Source organism: Arvicanthis niloticus, chromosome 1, assembly GCF_011762505.2.
Source record: "Arvicanthis niloticus isolate mArvNil1 chromosome 1, mArvNil1.pat.X, whole genome shotgun sequence".
Lineage (NCBI taxonomy): Eukaryota > Metazoa > Chordata > Mammalia > Rodentia > Muridae > Arvicanthis > Arvicanthis niloticus.
This window is the reverse complement of record NC_047658.1, coordinates 28,112,608-28,130,947: the sequence shown is the minus strand read 5'-3', so window position 1 is coordinate 28,130,947 and position 18,340 is coordinate 28,112,608. Positions and strand designations below refer to the sequence as shown.

Below are 18,340 nucleotides of genomic sequence, written 5' to 3'. Positions count from 1 at the left end.
ATGGAGTTACTGCCTTTTGGCTTCCATCAAATCCATTCAGTAGGAAACTCAATTTATAATAGGATGTAATGAGATTTTACAATATCTTTCAAATGATGTGAAAGTAATAACCTGCTGTGGTCGCCGCCGTCTGTTGCCCACTGTGTCTGTCTGGGTCACCAGCACTGTGACATGTTCTTCTTTCCCTGAACCACTTGCTCCACCAGCCATTAAGGCCCCAGCCAGGTCCAGCTGAAGCATTATGGAGTCCGCGTGGCCACTGAGGTTCACAGCTGAAGGTGCATCAAGGTGAACCAAAGAACAAGGAAGGAACTCCTACCATTCCCCAGTCACACACACACACACACACACACACACACACCCTCTAGTAAAGCTCACAAAGAAATGTACATCCAGCCATTTGATCCAGATACTTGGCCCACTTACCACCCCAGCCCCCACTACTACACAGACAATTGGTTCTGTGTTGCATCCTCATGTTGAGTGCCTGCTGCTTGAGTTCTGAATGATATCTACCCAGTACTCAAGACTGTCTTCCTGCATAGTCTATTTACAGCCGGCATAAAGTTTCCATTCAAGTCCATGGGCCCATAGAAGGCCGGGTGCCCTCATGAATGAACTAACCCATACCTACATTCAAGTTATAGGGTATCAACCCCCTGGTTCTTTTTTATTGGATATTATATTTACATTTCAGATTTTATTCCCTTACCCCATTCTCCCCCACCACCCAAAGCCCTCCTATCCCCCTGGTTATAAGGTGTGAAATCATGATGGGAATTAAAAGCATTCTGAAACTGGAAACAATAAATGGCATCCACAGCAATGCGTGTTGAAAGTCGAGCTCTCCGTCAATCAGGGCCTATCAGGGAAACAGGCCCCTCCCACTTCACAGTTCTTCCCATGACAGTGGGCACTGCACAGAGTCCTTCTCCTCAGCTCCTACATCCCTGACTGTGTGTTGCACAAACATGGGAGGTCGTACTCCTCAGTTGTATCTTAGCTCTCAGAACCACGCACCTCTGCTGCCAGGTCCTAGTATCATGGAGTATGTAAGTGCAATCGTAGATTGCACAGGACGGCTAGCCTAGGCATTTTGACCCAGGTCTCCGAAGACTTCAGAAAGAGCTTGCTGGGTTCAGGATTTTGTAGTGGCCAGTTCCTTTGTTCTGCCTCCAGTCCCTAGAAATGTATTTGGTTTATTGTGGGCAGAGTACCTGGAGGTTTTCTTTTCAGTGTTGGGGGAAGCCAGTTAGTAAATGACTCATTTTCTTTTTTATTGTTTTCTTTTTAAATCTTCAAAATATACTGTTTTAAACAATTGTACAAAGAATCTTCGTAAAGAAAATGTTTGGTGAGCCTTGTGATCTGTGTTACAGCTATTCTGAGCTGCTTGATACTTGGATATAGAAGGGGCAAATGGAAAATGAAAGTCACTCGTGGAACAGAATTTACAAAGAAAAAAGTCACAGAGACCCTGTTGCTTTGCCAGACTGAAACTTTTCAAGTCCTGGTCCTTCGTGACAGGAACTAGAATTAACAGGAAAAAAAAAAAAAAAAAAAAAAAAAAAAGTAATGGTCATAAAGACAGCAGAAAGTAGGACAGTGCCACCTAGGGGTAAATCTTAGAATTGCCGTCTAACCCAGTATTCGGGTATTTATCAACTGCTGAGTAAAACAAAGCCTTTGTCCTCAGTGTAGTAATTATTCTTCTCCTACCTCTGAAAACCCGTGAGTCTTTGTGGGTGTCTAAAAGCAGTAGTAGGGAGGAGACTAGGTAAATTTTAAAAACACTCGACAATTAGCCATTCAAATGAACAATACAAAAACCTAGGGAGCATAAGCCCTACACATGTAGCCATCTTTCTTTTTCCCAGTGGGAGCCCCAGCCCAGGGTGCCAAGCCCAACCTGAAGTTCCCCATTGTGCTAGGGTGGAGGTTGAGCCCTACCCGATACCCTACCCGATACCCTACCCCTGGGGTGGAGGTTGAGCCCTACCCGATAACGGGCAATTTTTTTTAACCCAAGGCTTCCAGCTATAGTGCGATCCTAATCCAGTCAGTGTCTCGCTCTGCACAGGAACACCCATCTTCAGTGAGCCCTCTCTTCTGCAGAGCTTCTACCACTCTGCCCGTGTTCTGCTGTACTCTGTGTGAAGTCATGCACACTTATTCACAGTGGTTGAAGCCTATCTTAGATTTTCTGCCTAACAGGTATAGCTCTTATTTTTTTTCTTTCGTTTGCTTTTCTTTTCTTTCCTTTTCTTTTCTTTAACTTTTCTGGACAACAATGGATTCTCAAATCGTTAGATACCCTTAAACAGAACATGGTTGCCAGATAAACATTTGTTTATAGAATCATCCTTGGAGTCCTCTGAACCTAGACCAGAGTTCCAGTCAGACAAGAACAGGAAAAGATGCTTCTTCTGATCCATCAGCCCCGTTCCTCCTGCCTCGCCCATTCGCCTACATTTATGCCATTCAAGACCTAACTCAGCATCCCCTTAGAGGTCCTGTTGGCCTCCTCACCTCTCATTGCTCCTCTGAGGACAGGGACTTCCTCCTCCACTCCGATGTTGGTTGTCCCAGTACCCAGATCCAGACTTGTAGCAGGAGGAAGAAGACACTCTAGAAGAGCAGACGCTGTTTGCTGCGGGACAGGGGACAGTCTCTAAAGGAGGCTGACACCTACACTGTTGAATCCCCCAAAAGCTCACCTTTCACTTCACTATGGAGCCATCAAACATTAGGCTCAGTATTACCAGGTCCAGGTTCCCTGCTTGGCCAAGCTTTGATCCTCTTTTTGTACTGGACCTTAATTTTAGTCTTGTCCTTGGCCTGCAAGCTGTCTTCCTCCTGACACCACCTGAGGATTCTTTCTTTTGCAATCGTTACTTTGAGAGTCAATTTGCCCAGGTTACAAGATGTCCAGGTATTTGCTTAATGATAGTTACAGCGTATGCCTGTGAGGATGTTTCTAAAACAAAAGAATTAACATTTGAACTGGTGCACTGAAGTAAGCTGAGTGTTTTCCCCAGAATAGCAGGTATCATCCAACCCACTGAATCCAGATGAAAATGCTCCCCAAGGGAGGATTTGATCAGCTCACTCACTCACGACACAGATCTTCACTTCCTGCTCTAGGCTCAGACCTTCAGTCTCAGACTGGAACACACACCATCAGACCCCAACCACTCAGGCCTTTTGAATTCCACTTGTACTTGCAAGTGGACTTCTCAGTGTTCACAATTATGTGAGCCAATCCTTAAAATAATTCTTATTTTACATATACATATGTTCATATATATAGCTATATGTACACATACATGTTTGTGTATATGTGTATATTTGTGAGTGGATACATGTGTGTGTATTTGTTCTATCTGTGTTTTGGTACTCTAATTTACGGGGTCCTATTTGGAGCTAAAAGGGCAATGGGGGAAATTGTTTTCTTTCCCTGTGCCATTTCCTCTACATTCACTGCTTGTTCTTGCCACTGCTCAAGGTGTGAAGAGGGCTGGAAAAGAGCATGGAAAGAAAGAAGAAAAAGAAAGAGTGAACTGTTGAGAAAGAAGGGAGGGGGAAAAGAGGGTGTCAAATCTAGTAACCTGTAGGTAATGGGTAACTGGCCTCTGCTCCTTTACAAAATGGTCTGGGAGCCTTGCCATCCTCTCCTATAACAAGCATAGAGAACAATTCAGGGACAAAGAACTTCAGGTGCCTGCAATTACAGGTTTCTAAAATAAACCCTGCAATTACTGAGCTGACACAGCCTGACTGCTACAAGGAGACGCAGATGTTCACAAGGAAGATAGAGCCTTGCTCTTCCCCAACTGAGGGCCAGTGGCTCTTCATCCAAGAGCCTTTCCTGTCGCAGCACATATCCTGTGTCTCTGGCCTCAGCTCCAACCAGGAAGGCTAGCAGGGGTCAAGAGAGGAGAACATCCAGCCTCTGCTTAATTCTTTTTCGTCTAAGAACTGCCCTCAAAGGTCAGAACCCTGTTCCATCCCACACACCTTGTCTGCCTGTTTCTTTGTTTTGGTTCCTAACAGGGTCTCAGCATGCAGATTTTCATTTTGAAGTTGCAATCCTCCTACCTCAGCATCCCAAGTGCTAAGATCCCAAGATCACAGTCATGCCTCACCAACCAACCTCCTAGACCTAAACTGGGGGGAAAGTAATTAAAAATGACAAACCGATGTCGGTGAGCATGCTTTCTGTTAGTTCAGAGATGACCCTGGCTAACAGCTATTTATTGAGCTCTGGATCCCTTACCAGGTAGAACATAATTCTCCAGGCAGGCTGAATGACCCTGGTTAACAGCTGGCCCAACAATCTCTCTGCTCTGCAAATTCCCCATTTGTCCAAACTGACTAGAGCTTACAGTTTTTGTACCTGTAAAAGTGTTTAATTGATTTACATGTAACGTGGGGACAGGAACCTAAAAGCAACTTACACATGAAAGTGTATGCAAGAGTGCAAAATGATGGCTCAAATCTCTATATAAGTTATGGAAGATTTGTGTTCTGTGTGAAGGATCCTTGATTTAGGGGCTGCAGTCAACCACTCACTAAAAAGATTTTTTTTTTTAATCTCTGGGTGCTTGGAGTGATTTTTTTTTTTTTTTTTTTTTTTTCTGGGAGTAATTAACCTATTATCTCCTCTTCCTAAATTCTAGCAAAACTGAGTTCTGTAGAGTCTGAGTACATCCTCTGCAACACACAAAACCAAGTTGGCACCCACCTCTTCACTCATTAAGGCCCAAAAGGCTACAGGCCAGCAGCTTTTAAAAACCTTCACTGTGCATTTAGAGCCTAATGTCTGGAGACAGGAGCCATGGGACATCTGTGGCGACATTGGATTTGTTCTAAGGAGCCCATGTGAAGCCAGAATCAGGCTCCTGTGAACAATCCTAAATCCTCCAGCACCCCTGCCCTCTAGCCTGGCTGCCCTGATCTCTCCCATCTCTTTCTGTCTCTTCCTTTATCCCAATGTGCAAAAAGCCAGGAAATAAGAAATAGAGCTCCCTGTCATCTGTGTTGCCAAAAAACACATGAGCAACTGGATAAGACAGGCCATGGGCCCCTTGGTAGAGACTAGCACATATGACTTTCCGTGAAGAGCTTTATGTCACATTGTGGTAGGAAGGTAAGAAGGCTATACCTGTTGTCTTGGTGAGAATTTTACTGCTATTAACAGACACCATGACCAAGTAAGCCTGGCTTACAGGTTCAGAGGTTCAGTCCATTACCATCAAGGAGGGAATATGGCAGCATTCAGGCGGGCATGGTGCAGGAGAGTTCCACATCTTCATCTGAAGGCTGCTAGCAGAATACTGACTTCCAGGCAGCTAGGTTGAGGGTATTTAAGCCCATCCCCACAATGACACCTACCCCAACAAGGCCACACCTCCAAATAGTGCCACTCCACTCCATTCTAACCATGACACCTGATGATGTCCATTCTCCTTCTAAACCACTGACCGTGCAGGATGCCTAAGTGACCAGGGTTTTACTGTTGGTGCTTACAAGATGTCCCAGCACAGCACTAAGTACTATCAATTGCCTTCTGATGCCTCTCTCTTTTTCTCTCCATTAGCCTCATGGAAGACATGACCCAGCAACTATGTAGGTCTGCAGGGGATTTTAGCCATCTGCCACAAAGTCGCCCAGTGGTAGAGAGCACAGCATTCAAGTCTTGGTAGTGAAGATGAAACCAGTGCTTTGGAAAAGAAAGAAGAGGGGAACAAAAAAACAGCAGGAGAAAGTCTTAGTTTTTTTTTTTTTCACCCAAGAATGTGAGATGGAGGGAAATCTATCAAAATCCTAGCTCCACGGTGTTCTCACATGGAAGTGCTTCTCCAACTGAAATTCCGGCATCCCTTTCCATAATGAAGAAAATACAAGGAAGTGAGCAAAGGCTTAGTCAGATGGCACAGCAACCCTGGAGTGAACCTCTCAAAACCTGAGAGAGACACCTTCACAAGGACATGAAAATTAAGCTATACAGAAGACAGATAGAAAAATGCCCAAATTTTCTAAAGTGTATATATAATACATGTGAACTAAAGTGTATATATAATACATGTGAACTAAAGTGTATATATAATACATATGAACTAAAGTGTATATATAATACATGTGAACTAAAGGGTATATATAATACATGTGAACTAAAGTGTATATATAATACATATGAACTAAAGTGTATATATCATACATGTGAACTAAAGTGTATATATAATACATATGAAAATTTAGCTCTTTAAGTGCATTAGCTTCTTCATTTTTTAAGAGAGAATTTTCAGAGACTTTTAAAAACTTCATTTGAAATAACATTTTTAAATGCCTGGGAGTAAATCTAACCAAGGAGGTAAAAGACCTTGCCATGAAAACTTTAAGGTGTTTAAAACAAGAAGAAATTAAAGATGATCCTAGGAGATGGAAAGGCCACAGGTGCTCATGGACTAGCAAAATTAATGTGAAAAATGGCTGTATTGCCTAAAGCAATCTGCAGAGTCATGCAATCCCCATCAAAACATAATGACACTCTTTATAGAAGTAGTAAAATAACTATGAAACACAAAAGATCCTGAGTGACTAAAATCGCACTAAGCAGAAAGAACAATGTTAGAGGTATTGCAATACCTGAACTCAAACTATACTACAGAGACATAGTAACAAAAAATATATGCCATTGGTACACACACACACACACATACACACGCACACACACAAGATGTAAGGATCCTGCCCCTGAAATGAGCCTGGGCACCATTCTTATAGGCCCTGGTGAATCTCAGCAACAAGGTTTTTCCCACTTACTGGTTAATGCTTTCTGTATCTTTATGATGGCTATGTTAACTTGTTGGTAAGTTTTACTATGGATAATGTATTGATTGTCAACTTTTCATAGCCATAGCAGCAAGGCTGATGAGGCTGGACTCCCCAGGAACCAATTCTAAAGAGCCTTCCCTCCTGTGAGGGAACAGTGGCTGACCTATAGAATCATGCTTAAGACTCCATAAACTAAAAGTGAAAATGGGAATATGCTGGGGTCCCTCAGCCATGTCCCCAATCCCTCAGTCATCCCATTTCCTCCCAACCAGGCAAAACTACTGTCCATTTCTCAGGAAACTAAGGGCGCACCTCCTGAACATAATCTCAAATCTGATGAAGATACAATATTGTATCTTACTTCCACAGTTTCTCAAAATCTCCCCCCAAAGCACCAATATATAACTGACCGCCTGTCTCTAGATTCCACTTATCCCATGTTTTGTAACCAGTCCTTGGAATTGTGCCGCCCCTCTTATCTTCCTCTTCTTCTTCCTCTTCCTCTTTCTCTTTCTCTTTCTCTTTCTTTGCAAACTTCTCTCAGGAGTGTGGACTTGACTATGCAGGTTCCCCATAGTTAGGACCCCCTATTCCAAGTCTTCACTCACCATGCTTTGCATTGCATTATCCTGGAAATGACTGGAGCAAATTGGGAATGAAGAAAAAACAGACACATATACAGAAAAGCTGGGATCAGGTGGGCTGTGCTCGCTCTAACAGAGGACACCAATTATACAACCCAGAACTCAGCACACTCACTGTGTGAGACACAAGGGGGAGGAGTTAGCTAATCTGAGTAGGAGGTCTCTGTAGGGGAGCAGTCTCAGATCGCAGATGAAGCTGTAGTTGTTAGTTTTGCACTGTCAATATCTGTATGTAATTCCCATGATCTGAAGCATTAGAGTCCTTGACATGGCCATACGCAAGTCAGACACTACACATTCACTCCAGTCTTCCAACACTCCCTACACCAGCTGACTAGGTTCACATCAACCCTCCAAGTAGAACAAGTGAGAACATGTTCTGTCTCTATCCTTAAAAACTCCATGGAACTCAGTATCCAACTATCCTATATGATGGTTTTCAACAGAAGACTCCAAGGCAAGAGAAAATGAAGGCACAAAAACAGCAACTGAACAGAAGATATGGTCAAAGCTAAGAACCACAACTTGAAGACATGTCAATAGAAGTTATCTGTATCAAAATGCTAGAAGAAAGGGAAGACAGGCACAGAACATATGACACTAGACCTTTGGGAAACCTGGACTTCCTGCCCACCAGTACATCCTAAAGCAACAGTACATGTAGAAAGAATACTGACTGTCACAGTCTGTGCCTCTTAACAGGTGTAATCATTTCTGAATGGCTTTGCCTTGCAAATTTCAGCCAGGGGTAACTGCTATCTCATGCATACTTTGGATACAGTAGTTTTCCAGTGGTGACACGGCCAACAGCTGCCAGAACTTTCCTTCATCTGGATACAGGCTGAATAAAATCTGTAACCGTTAAAAATATTTAATTATATATCTATAATATAAAGAATATAGGATTTATATCATTTTAACTACTGTAAAAAAAAAATAGAGGTGTGATTTATGCATCCACATTTCACCAGCTTGCCCTAAAAGCATTAGGATGTAAAAATATTTTTATTCATTGACCTATCTTAGCTACAGTGAACCTTGATTGTTGATATTTTCCAATTTTAAGAATTCACACTTCTAAAGTCTATTTTGACAGCTCCTAAATACCCAGCCACAAATTAAACTGTCAAAGTGCAGACATGTCATTTTCCTACTTAGGAGAACAAAGAAATGGACTTCAGTGACCATTCTAACATGTTTGTGGAAATTGCAAAGAACATTATTAATTAAAATGGAAGAGATTAGAGAAATTAATGAGAAGAGGCCATACTATGAAAGCTCAAAGCAATTTCTCAAATTCTTTCAGATGTGTCTACAAGTAAAAAAAATAAAAATAAAAAAAAGTTCATTTTCCAAATTAAAACTAAACTAAACTAAACTAAACTAAACTAAAGCCTGAAGATTGAGCTCATGTTGTCTTTTGGGCTCGAGAAAAAACTGATAGACTCTGACCCTTCCTCAGACATCCCAGAAACCCTTCAAGGTCTGCTCAGTGAAGGCTTTAGTACCACTCAATTTGTGAGTAGACATCCTGGGGAACATTAGTAGCCAAAACGTAATTAAACTGTGAGGTTTCCAGAGTTCAGGATGTTTGTTTCCATTTGATGACCAAGAGTGCCTGATTTTGGACCCTCGCACACAGAACTTAGGAATTGACTGTACTCATTCAGGCAGAAGTAATGAGATGAGTCTTTTTTTTTTTTTTTTTTTTTTTTTTTTTTTTTTTTGCAGACTACAAGTTACAGAGAGATATACAGACTCCTGCCTACACACAAAAGCCTAACCAGTGGCTTCCACTCAGAGCGGGCTTCCATCAGCACCCATCAGCCTGTCATGTCCATGCACGCTCAGTGTCTTCTTCAAAGAAATCAGCCGATCAGTGCTAACACAAGGTCCCAGACCTCAGGCCCCTCTGCCATTCGTCCCAAAGCACACAGGGCTGTGTCCACCCAGGAGGGCCCCCAGGACCCACACTAGTCCGATAGTAGTTTTAGATGACGTTGGTACTCACAGAGCACAGCACCACAAAAACAAACAAGCCTGTGATCTTCATCCACCGCACACAGCACCTGCAAGAGAAAAGCGAGGTCCTGAGTCCCACAGAGCACCAGCCTCTGTTTGGGATACGCAGAAAGCAAGAGAGCCTATAATGGGACAGCTTCTGATTGCTTTCTTCACTTCTTCAGCTCCTTATGTGTTAGAAGACGTCCTGGAAATTTGACAATGGTAAGCTTTTACTTTGCATTCTTAGACTTAACGGTTTGACAAATAATCCTTCACACTTCCAAATTCTGTCCTGATGGCTCCTACTTAAGTTGGGACTCTAATGGCTTTTGTTTTTAAAGTATAAAGTATGGTTGAGACACCCTAAGTGTCACTTTTTTTTAAACATAACTGATGTACAGCAGAGCTGACAATTCAGAAGAAAACATCTCTTGCTCTTTGCTCTTCATGCCTAGAACTATCTAGACTTGTTGTTAGCAACCCCACAGGTACTTTCAGGGTAATAGTATATGCTTGCAGAAAGCTGCTGCCCATTCAGAAGACCAGACACGCCTCTAAAGTTGCTTTTGATTGGAGATAGGCCTTTCAGAGAAACTTATAAAAAAAAAAGCAGATACACTCACAATGGCATGTTAGTTGAGCAAAAACAAACTTAAAACCATTTTATTATAGTCTCTGCCCAGAGGAGTTCTTTGTCCACCAAGGGTTTGAGCTAGTGATATTATAGAAGCAAGTCACTGAAGTTGTGACGGAACAAGACAATCCAGTGGTTCCTCCTCTTGTACTCTTGCTGAGGTCATTTAACAAGAAACTGATCTCCTTGATGGAGAATCCATGGAAAATTACTCAGAGCTATTCTAGGAACCTAAGGTCAGGACATCCTAGCTACCTTATCTTAGTCGGATGGTGCAGAATCCTCTTAGCTTCTTTCAAACTGCTTGCTTACTCCAAGTCCCGTCCTCTGTGCTGAAGCTGCTAAGCAAGATACCAGGACTTGGTTTCTGCCTTCAAAAATCTTGTGTTCTGGACACTCAGGGCTATATGTGGGTCCCTCAGTACTTGCTTGATTCCAACTGAGTAGAATAAAGGCTTGCAGTTAGCTATAAAGTATGTTTAGGTGGTCATCTCTTATGGGCTCCCTGTATCAAAGTGCCTGCCATGCTGAAGAACCTCCAGCCCAGAGACATTTGTAAGATGAGTCTTACTTGATGAAAGTACTACTGTTCCCTCGATGAAGCCCTTTGTTGGGTTTACTTGAGACACTGCTTTGAAAATCACCCACAGTGTCTTCCTTATTTGTTGCCAAGTAATAAGCCACTCTTCACTCTCTTATCTCCTGATTGTGTTTATCCCCGAGACTGAGCCTACTGCATTCAGCTGCTCTGTTACACACAGTTATATATACAGTTAGTGAATGGGTTCACTACAGATATACAGTTAGTGAATGGCTCTCCTTCAATGACTCTGTAGCTAGATCTCCAAACATAATTTCATGATTTGTAAAGTTTCAGAGCAGATCTGTGAGGCAGCGATATATTATGCCTAACAGAAGAGCTGAGAGCAGTCATGGTGAAGAATCTGCCGATGGTTGGGAAGCAGGTTAAAAGAGACAGTTCATAGTCAAGATGAAAGGATCCCAGCTACTATTCCTCCGCATAACTGTCACACGTGTTCAGAAACCAATAGGGTGACTTGGTAATGGCTTGGCATTGGACCTCTATGAGGATAGATAAATACACATGAGGCCTAAAACTGAGTCCACCAACCTTTCCAGTATCTTCAGAAAAGACCAATCAGCAAGCACAGTGACACAACATCACCCACACTGGGAAGTTTCATCTCATCTTGGCCATACACAGCATCTTTAAGTAAGCCCACAGAAGGCAATGGAGTGAAGGGACGTCATGTCACAGCAGGTAACTGCACAGCCATACACAGCCCTGTCATAGTCATCCAGCTGCTTCAAACCTTAAATGGGGACTACTGACTTTAGCTCCCAAGCCTTGGTCTTTCCCTGGAGATGGAATTTCAAACACTTTTACCTAAGGAGAACTTTCTCCGAATAAGTATATGTGAAGAAGGAAGTGAAGCAGATGAACTATGTAAAATAAGGACACTCTGCGGGCCACTCCGGAGGCCGGAAAATCCTCTTAGCCCTCCCACACACATCCCTCCACCCACGCCCTAGAAGCCTACGGCTCCCACTTTTTACCACACAGGAGGACACTGAATCCTACAAGACAGTAAATTTGAAAACACCACAGGGATCTCTAAACCCAGTTATTCTATTTGTCAAAAAGATGCTGGCTGGCCTCATAAGCAGGAAGGGATGAATAGGAAATGCAGCTCACTTGGGTATTACATCAGGCTTCCTTGTGACTTGGTCAGTAACCTGCTGATTTTGCAGGGCTGACCTATGTGTCTCCTGTAGCCTAAGGAAAGAACAAATACTACTGGAAAAAAAAAAATGTAGCCTGGCTAAACAGGATAAGTTTATCCTCCTTTAAACCTTAGGTTTTCGAAAGGATGAAGTATGGGCAAGCCTCAGGGCATACAGAAAGCTACATACAGCCACTTATCTACTGCCAGAGCTGTCTCTCCACATCCACCTACCCAAGCTTGGAGACTTGTGTTCGAAGGTGGACACTGCCTGCATGATCCCCTTTCTCTGAGGAGGCCAAAGCAGACAAATCTGCAACCTCTTTACCCAGCATGCATTTTTGCTCCCAGGCAGTAAGGCCATTTTCCCAAGAATCTTCAGTAGCTATGAATTCTGGGTGATGAATAGGCATGAACTGTGACCTGGAAAGAAAAAAAAAAACTGTGTTTATATTTCCTGAAATGGTATCTCCCTCAAAAACAATGTTGGTCTTTCAAGAAGTTGTGGTACTTAACACTGATTGTCAGTATTACCTGGGAGACAAATCCCTGAGCATGTCTACAAGGCAGGTTCTCAATCTGGTTAATTAATCTGGGAAGGACCACCCAAATATGGGTAGCACCCTTCAACGGACTGGGATCCCCAACAAAATAAAAAGGAGAAACCTGGCTGACCAATGGCTTTCATCTCTCTGCTTTTTGACTGCAGGTGCAATGTGACCAGCCACCTGACACTCCTGTTGCCGTAACTTTACCACCATGATAATAACCATGATACCACCATGATGTCCCTTTGCTTCCTTAAGCTGTTTTGTCGAGCATTTGGTCACAGCAATGAGACAGGACCATAGACATCATGGCATTGTCTCATACTTCTGGCAATGTGTCTTTCTTGAAGACATTTAACTCAAATTTTGTGGGGCTATTCAGTTTCATAATGAAACTGTTAGAAAGAGGACTTATGATTTATCTGATGTTCTAGCTCAGCTGCTTCTGTCTCAGACAGTCCATGCTCCTTCCTTGATGTCCTTCTCTTTGATGTTCGTGAGCACTCACTCTCTAGCTAGACCTACTCCATGTGATGATGATCTTAATATTAATCATAGCTGAGATCTGGTGTCACATGTTTATTTAAACAGGTGCACTGTACACAGTGCAGACAGCAACCTGCTTCTCCAGAAAGCAGTTTCTTAGTTCCAGTTTTGCTGCAGTTGTGGGTGTTTCCAACAAATAAGAAGAGTGATAGTATTTTTCAAACATGGGCATTTTCCAGTCACAGAATTAAATTAAAAGATAACTATTTACAAGATCACTTATCTTACAGACAGCAACTAAGTTGGTTTAACCACAATGTAATGGCCAAGTGCTGCACACTGGGGCTCTCTGAGAAGTAGAAGTGGATTCTACCCATCTGCTCCAGAGACTTGAATTGTGCCAGCACAACTGGAAAGCTGAAGCTGAACCATCACATGTGGAGAGTGACTGCCATGTTAGTTCTGGTATGGAGCACTTTCCAACCCAGTGTCATTGTCCTGAGTTCTCTGAAATGACACTTGGTCCTACTGTAAAAATACAAAGCAATGGTTGTTTTCATGACAAACTACTATTCAAGTTAAACTGTAACAAAGGAAAGGTGGTAAAAGCAGACAAAAGATTCCCCAACCACCAATATCTTTTTTAATTTTTATTTTTATGTATACATTATCTGAGCTTTCATGTATGTATAGTATGAATTTTGACAACATCTGTTGCTTATTTTACTTTCTGAATTCTCCCAGAACTCTCCACACACTCTGCTGACTTTATATCACCTTCTTCCCCCCTTTATGGTCCACTGACTTCAATTAGTGCCCCTTGTGTGTGTGGAGGCGTGTAGGGTCATCCACCAGAGCATGACAATTTATGAGAGGCCATATCCCTTTTAAAAAATTGGCTCTTCCTCCTCCAGCAGCCAATAGTTCTCAGCTAAACATATAACTTCATGACCCACCCTTTGAATAGAGTGGCTCGGTCTTGTGTAGACCTTCTACAGGCAGCCCAAACTGTTCTGAGTTTGTTCAATGGTCCTGTAATGATTCTTTATAACCCCTATTCTATAATGTTCCCTGAATGTTGGGAGGAGGGGCAATATAGATGTCCCATTTGTGCCTGAGCACTCCATAGAGACTTGTTCTCTGGACTTGGGCTTTCCTTGACAGAATAGTCATTATAGTAGTTATCAGGACTCACAACTAGGTGAGATTGATGGTTTCTTTTCTCTTCTAGCAGTGTGTATAGCACCCTCCAGCGCTGTGAAAGCTGAGCCATAGAAACACTGCTTCCAATCATTACCAGCTTGGTTTCTCTTTGTTTTGTGGATGGCCACAAATCCAAGAGTATATGAGTAACAGAAAATGGACTCAAGAGGTTGTTGTTGTTGTTGTTGTTGTTGTTGTTGTTGTTGTTGTTGAAATGAAAGCACAAAATTGAGAAGGTCTAGGAGGGAGGGTGAATCTGGCAAATGTCGTGAGAAAGGAAGTGTGATCAAAATACATTGTATGAAATTTTCAATGAATTAATTTTAACAATAAATCTTAAAAGAATCTTTTGGTGTGGGGTGAAAGCTCATAAGTATTTAGGAGACAGATGTGTCATGATTGCATAAATGACACATAATTGTGTCATAATTGGAGCTCACAGGGCTTATTGTCAGGTAAGCCCACAACCAATGCCTTAATTCACTTCATGCAGAAGAAGAAAAGGAGAATGTAATGTAAGCAAAGTTGCCTTGAGTTTTTGGCTTCCAGCTTGCTCTGGCCCCCAACATGAGCCAAGCTAGCACCCAAGCCATGCTGCCCAGAACAAATTCTTGTACATTGCTGCTTTGTGGTGAATTGCACATTGGAAATGTGTCAGCTCTTACTAGTTGACTAAATAATTCAAGAGACATAACTAAAGAAATAAATGTGTAGATGTTTGTTTTCAGCTATTTCTCAGAGAGGAATAAGAGAATTTAGTTATATTCCAGTGTATAAAGGTTAATCCTCGGGGTCAATGAGACAGCCTGTCAGAATTGTATATATGCATGGGTGCACACATTTATGAGGTCATCATTCCAGGGTTATGCCCAAAGCATATTTACAAGCCACAGGCTACAATCCCAAATCATGAATATCTACTGTAATAGATGCCCAAGGATCTGGCAGAGATCAAGCATGCCAAATAAAAATTCCTATCTCAGGAAGAATTTGCTATCATTTGTGAAACAAACAATACTCAGAACCACAGATATTTTCCAGGAAGTTATTAATTTAGTTTAAAAAAAATACTCACCTTTTCTTTTGTGGAGAATTCCAGAGCAGAGGAGTATCTTCCTTAAAAGAAAGATCTTTCAAGCTGGAGCTGAACTCAGACAAAGGCGAATGAGTCCTAGGAAAGACAGGGAAGGAACTGGAATCACCAAGGTGGACTGATGCTTACAGGAATGGACTGCTTGGTTCAGACATAATTGAGATCCAAATGGCCAGAGTTCTCTCTGAACAGTAAAAGCTGGAACTTAAGAGAAACAACTATAGAGAGTTCTCTTTTCCAGATTAAAGAAGATCAAAAGTACAAAGCAGGTTCCTAGATGAAAGGCCATCTGTTATAGGCTGAAGCTTTGGGGCTCACTTTAGCAGATAACCCAGTGTCCACCTTAGTATTTCCATGCAGCACTTTGCATCCATAAGAACCATTAAGTTCTGATGGGTCTTTTTATACATAGAAAATTCTGTCTCCTGAGATCAGCATATGTCTTGGGACATGCCCTCATAGCTCCCATTAGAAGAACAGGCATCAGAAGTCAGGGCAAACAGTTCAGAATGAGATGGCAAGAAAACTGCTGTCAGGAAACATAGCATATTAGTCACAACTGAAACTAAACAAAAATTTGCCCTGGACAGGATGCCCTTTTGCTATGTTAGCCTGTCCAGTGAAGAAGAAGCCGCCATAAAGGCATCACTCAAACCAGACAGTGTGTACACATAAAGTGAAAGGAATTTTCATCAGAGGTTAAGGAAGTCATTTGCCTACTTAATTACCTTATGCACCAGTGTATTACCTCTCTTGCAGAGCCCATATCATACAGAGGTTCTATGGCCATCATGAACCATTTACCCAGAGGAATAACAGCAATTCTTTCAAATTGTAAATGAGCAAATGACAACAAGGAAGGAATTTAAGAAAAATAATTCCATTTGCTTTCTCTCATGGGTTTACCTGAGACATGGACAACAAGGCTTTCTCATGGATAAGTGAAAATCGGGCTCTCATCTGTGTCTAACAACAAGTACCATATCTCAAGAATTAGAAAAGGGGTTTACCTAGAATAAGCATGTGACTTCTGAGCATTTTTTTCTGAGCCGATATTTTCAACCTGTGCGCCATGACCCCTTTGACAACTTTCTATCTCCAAAAATATTTATAATACATTTCCTAACAGTAGTAAAATTACAGCTATGAAGTAGCAAGGAAAATACTTTTATGGTTGCCAGTCACCACATTAGGAAGAACTGTATAAAAAGGTCCCAGCATTAGGTTGGGACCCACTGATGTAGAGGAAGCTGGAGGGGAGGCAGCATGAATGGATATCCTCAGAAATTGTACAAATATGTATAATTTCAAAAATTAAATAAAGACATAGTAAATGTAATAATATTACAAACTTACACATTCTAGGCTATCCTATTTTTTTTTTTAAAAGACTAAAAAGAAGTTTTAAAACATGTTAACAGTAAGGATCTCTGAATCCTAAAATTATGTATAATTGTTTAATTTGTTAACATCTTTTTTGTGTCTGCCAGTTACTCAAAATTAGTACAGGCATGTGCACCTTTCACTTATATCTCATGATTTCTGAGAAAAACAAAAACGTGTGTATGCATGTAAATGTGTGCACGTGTGTATATGTATATATGCCTGTGTGTATGTGTACTTGTGTGTGAGTCCTTATATATATAATATGTGTGTTTCTCTTCACATGGCTGAGAAAATAGAAGCACAGAGGAGTTAAATTATTATGAACAAGGTCCTTGCAACAGTGAGCTTTCCCAGAAGTACTCTGTAAACACTCAGGCTAGGACAGAGAACAGCTTGATACTAAGTGCCACACTGGGACACTTGTATAAATGCACCAGAAGACCTGAGTCAGTTATGGGAGATGGGGGAGCCAGCTCCTCCAATGATTCAAGTCAGTTTGAACTGTGAAAGCATGCTAATTATTAACTGTCCCAGGCAGAATTCTTTTCATACTTTCCCTTATTTTAAAACATGTATTTACTTTTATGTGTATTGGTATTTTGTCAGCATATGTGTCTGTGAACCACATGCATCCATCCCTTGTACCCTGCAAGGTCAGAAGAGGGCATTGGATTTCCTAAGACTGGAGTTGCAGGTGGTTATGAGCTGCCATGTAGGTGTTGGGAAAGTAACCTGGGTCCTCTGAAAGAGCAGTCATTGTTCTTAAACACTGAGCCATCTTTCCTTCCCTTTTTGGTGTGCCTAAGTCAAGAACTCTATCCAATCTTTCTATCCTGACATGTTCCCTTTTTTTTTAACAGCTCCTTCAAGCAGGGTTCTTGGGCACCTCTGTTCTCTCTAGGAAATGGTACAGAGCTATAATGTTAGGAAATGTATTATAAATATTTTTGGAGATAGAAAGTTGTCAAAGGGGTCACGGCGCACAGGTTGAAAAATATCGGCTCCAGAGCTTTCCACTCCCTCCTTTTTCTATCTTCATGACTTCTTTTTGGTTCTGTTATTCATAAACTCTTGCATCCAACGATTGCTATTTTTATTTCTATGAGAGAAGGGCCATCTATTGTCTCAGCAACCATCAAGCACCGATTAGCCAAGAGTGGATCCTCAGGGGCCCCTCCATCATCCATGCTGGAATTTTGACTGTCTCAATACTGCACAGGTCTACTGCAGGGGACCAGGGCCACTGAGATGATCTGTACAACACCCATGCCATGTCCAGAAATCAGCTTTTCACTGCTCTCCTCCCCATCCAATCTGTTCTTACATTCATATTACCCAGTCTTCTGCAGATGTTCTCTGAGCCATGGATAAGAGGGAAGAAGTTAATATAAATAGTTCATCCACAGTTAAACACTCACAGGTACTTATACTCTGACCAGTTAGGATTCTCTGCATAAATCACTACCCGCTGTAAAAAGAAGCTCATACCAAAGTTGAGAGCAACACAGATCTAAGGGTGTGAATGTAAGTATTTAGCAGGCAGTTTACAACAGGACAAGTTACCACAACAACAATGGGTAGTCCTCCCGTCCAGGGCCTCTGCTCTCCCAGTCACAAACTTTTGAGCAGGTTTAGTACAAGGCACGCAATCTTTCCTGTAAAGCAGGCCTCAGCTCTAACAGGAAAGCAGTTGATTGCTCCTATAATAAACATGCCACTGTTGCAACATCGGACAAAGTTTTCAAGGAAGGTCAGTAATC

The 18,340-nt window shown here is 41.9% G+C and overlaps 1 protein-coding gene across 4 annotated transcripts in view; it reads right to left on the bottom strand.

Annotated features, from left to right (window-relative positions):
- The window catches only part of Oca2 (OCA2 melanosomal transmembrane protein), a 279,093-nt gene that overhangs the window by 225,669 nt on the left and 35,084 nt on the right, over positions 1-18,340 (bottom strand). For 3 of the 4 annotated variants that reach the window (XM_076935176.1, XM_076935182.1, XM_034486390.2), the window contains exons 3-7: positions 15,177-15,272; positions 12,099-12,287; positions 9,493-9,550; positions 8,261-8,333; positions 112-272 (exon numbers count right to left, since the gene is read on the bottom strand). In XM_076935176.1, the coding sequence (XP_076791291.1) occupies positions 112-272; positions 8,261-8,333; positions 9,493-9,550; positions 12,099-12,287; positions 15,177-15,272 (577 nt within the window). The remainder of the gene's footprint in view (positions 1-111; positions 273-8,260; positions 8,334-9,492; positions 9,551-12,098; positions 12,288-15,176; positions 15,273-18,340) is intronic. The other variant, XM_076935183.1, reaches the window with a different exon arrangement.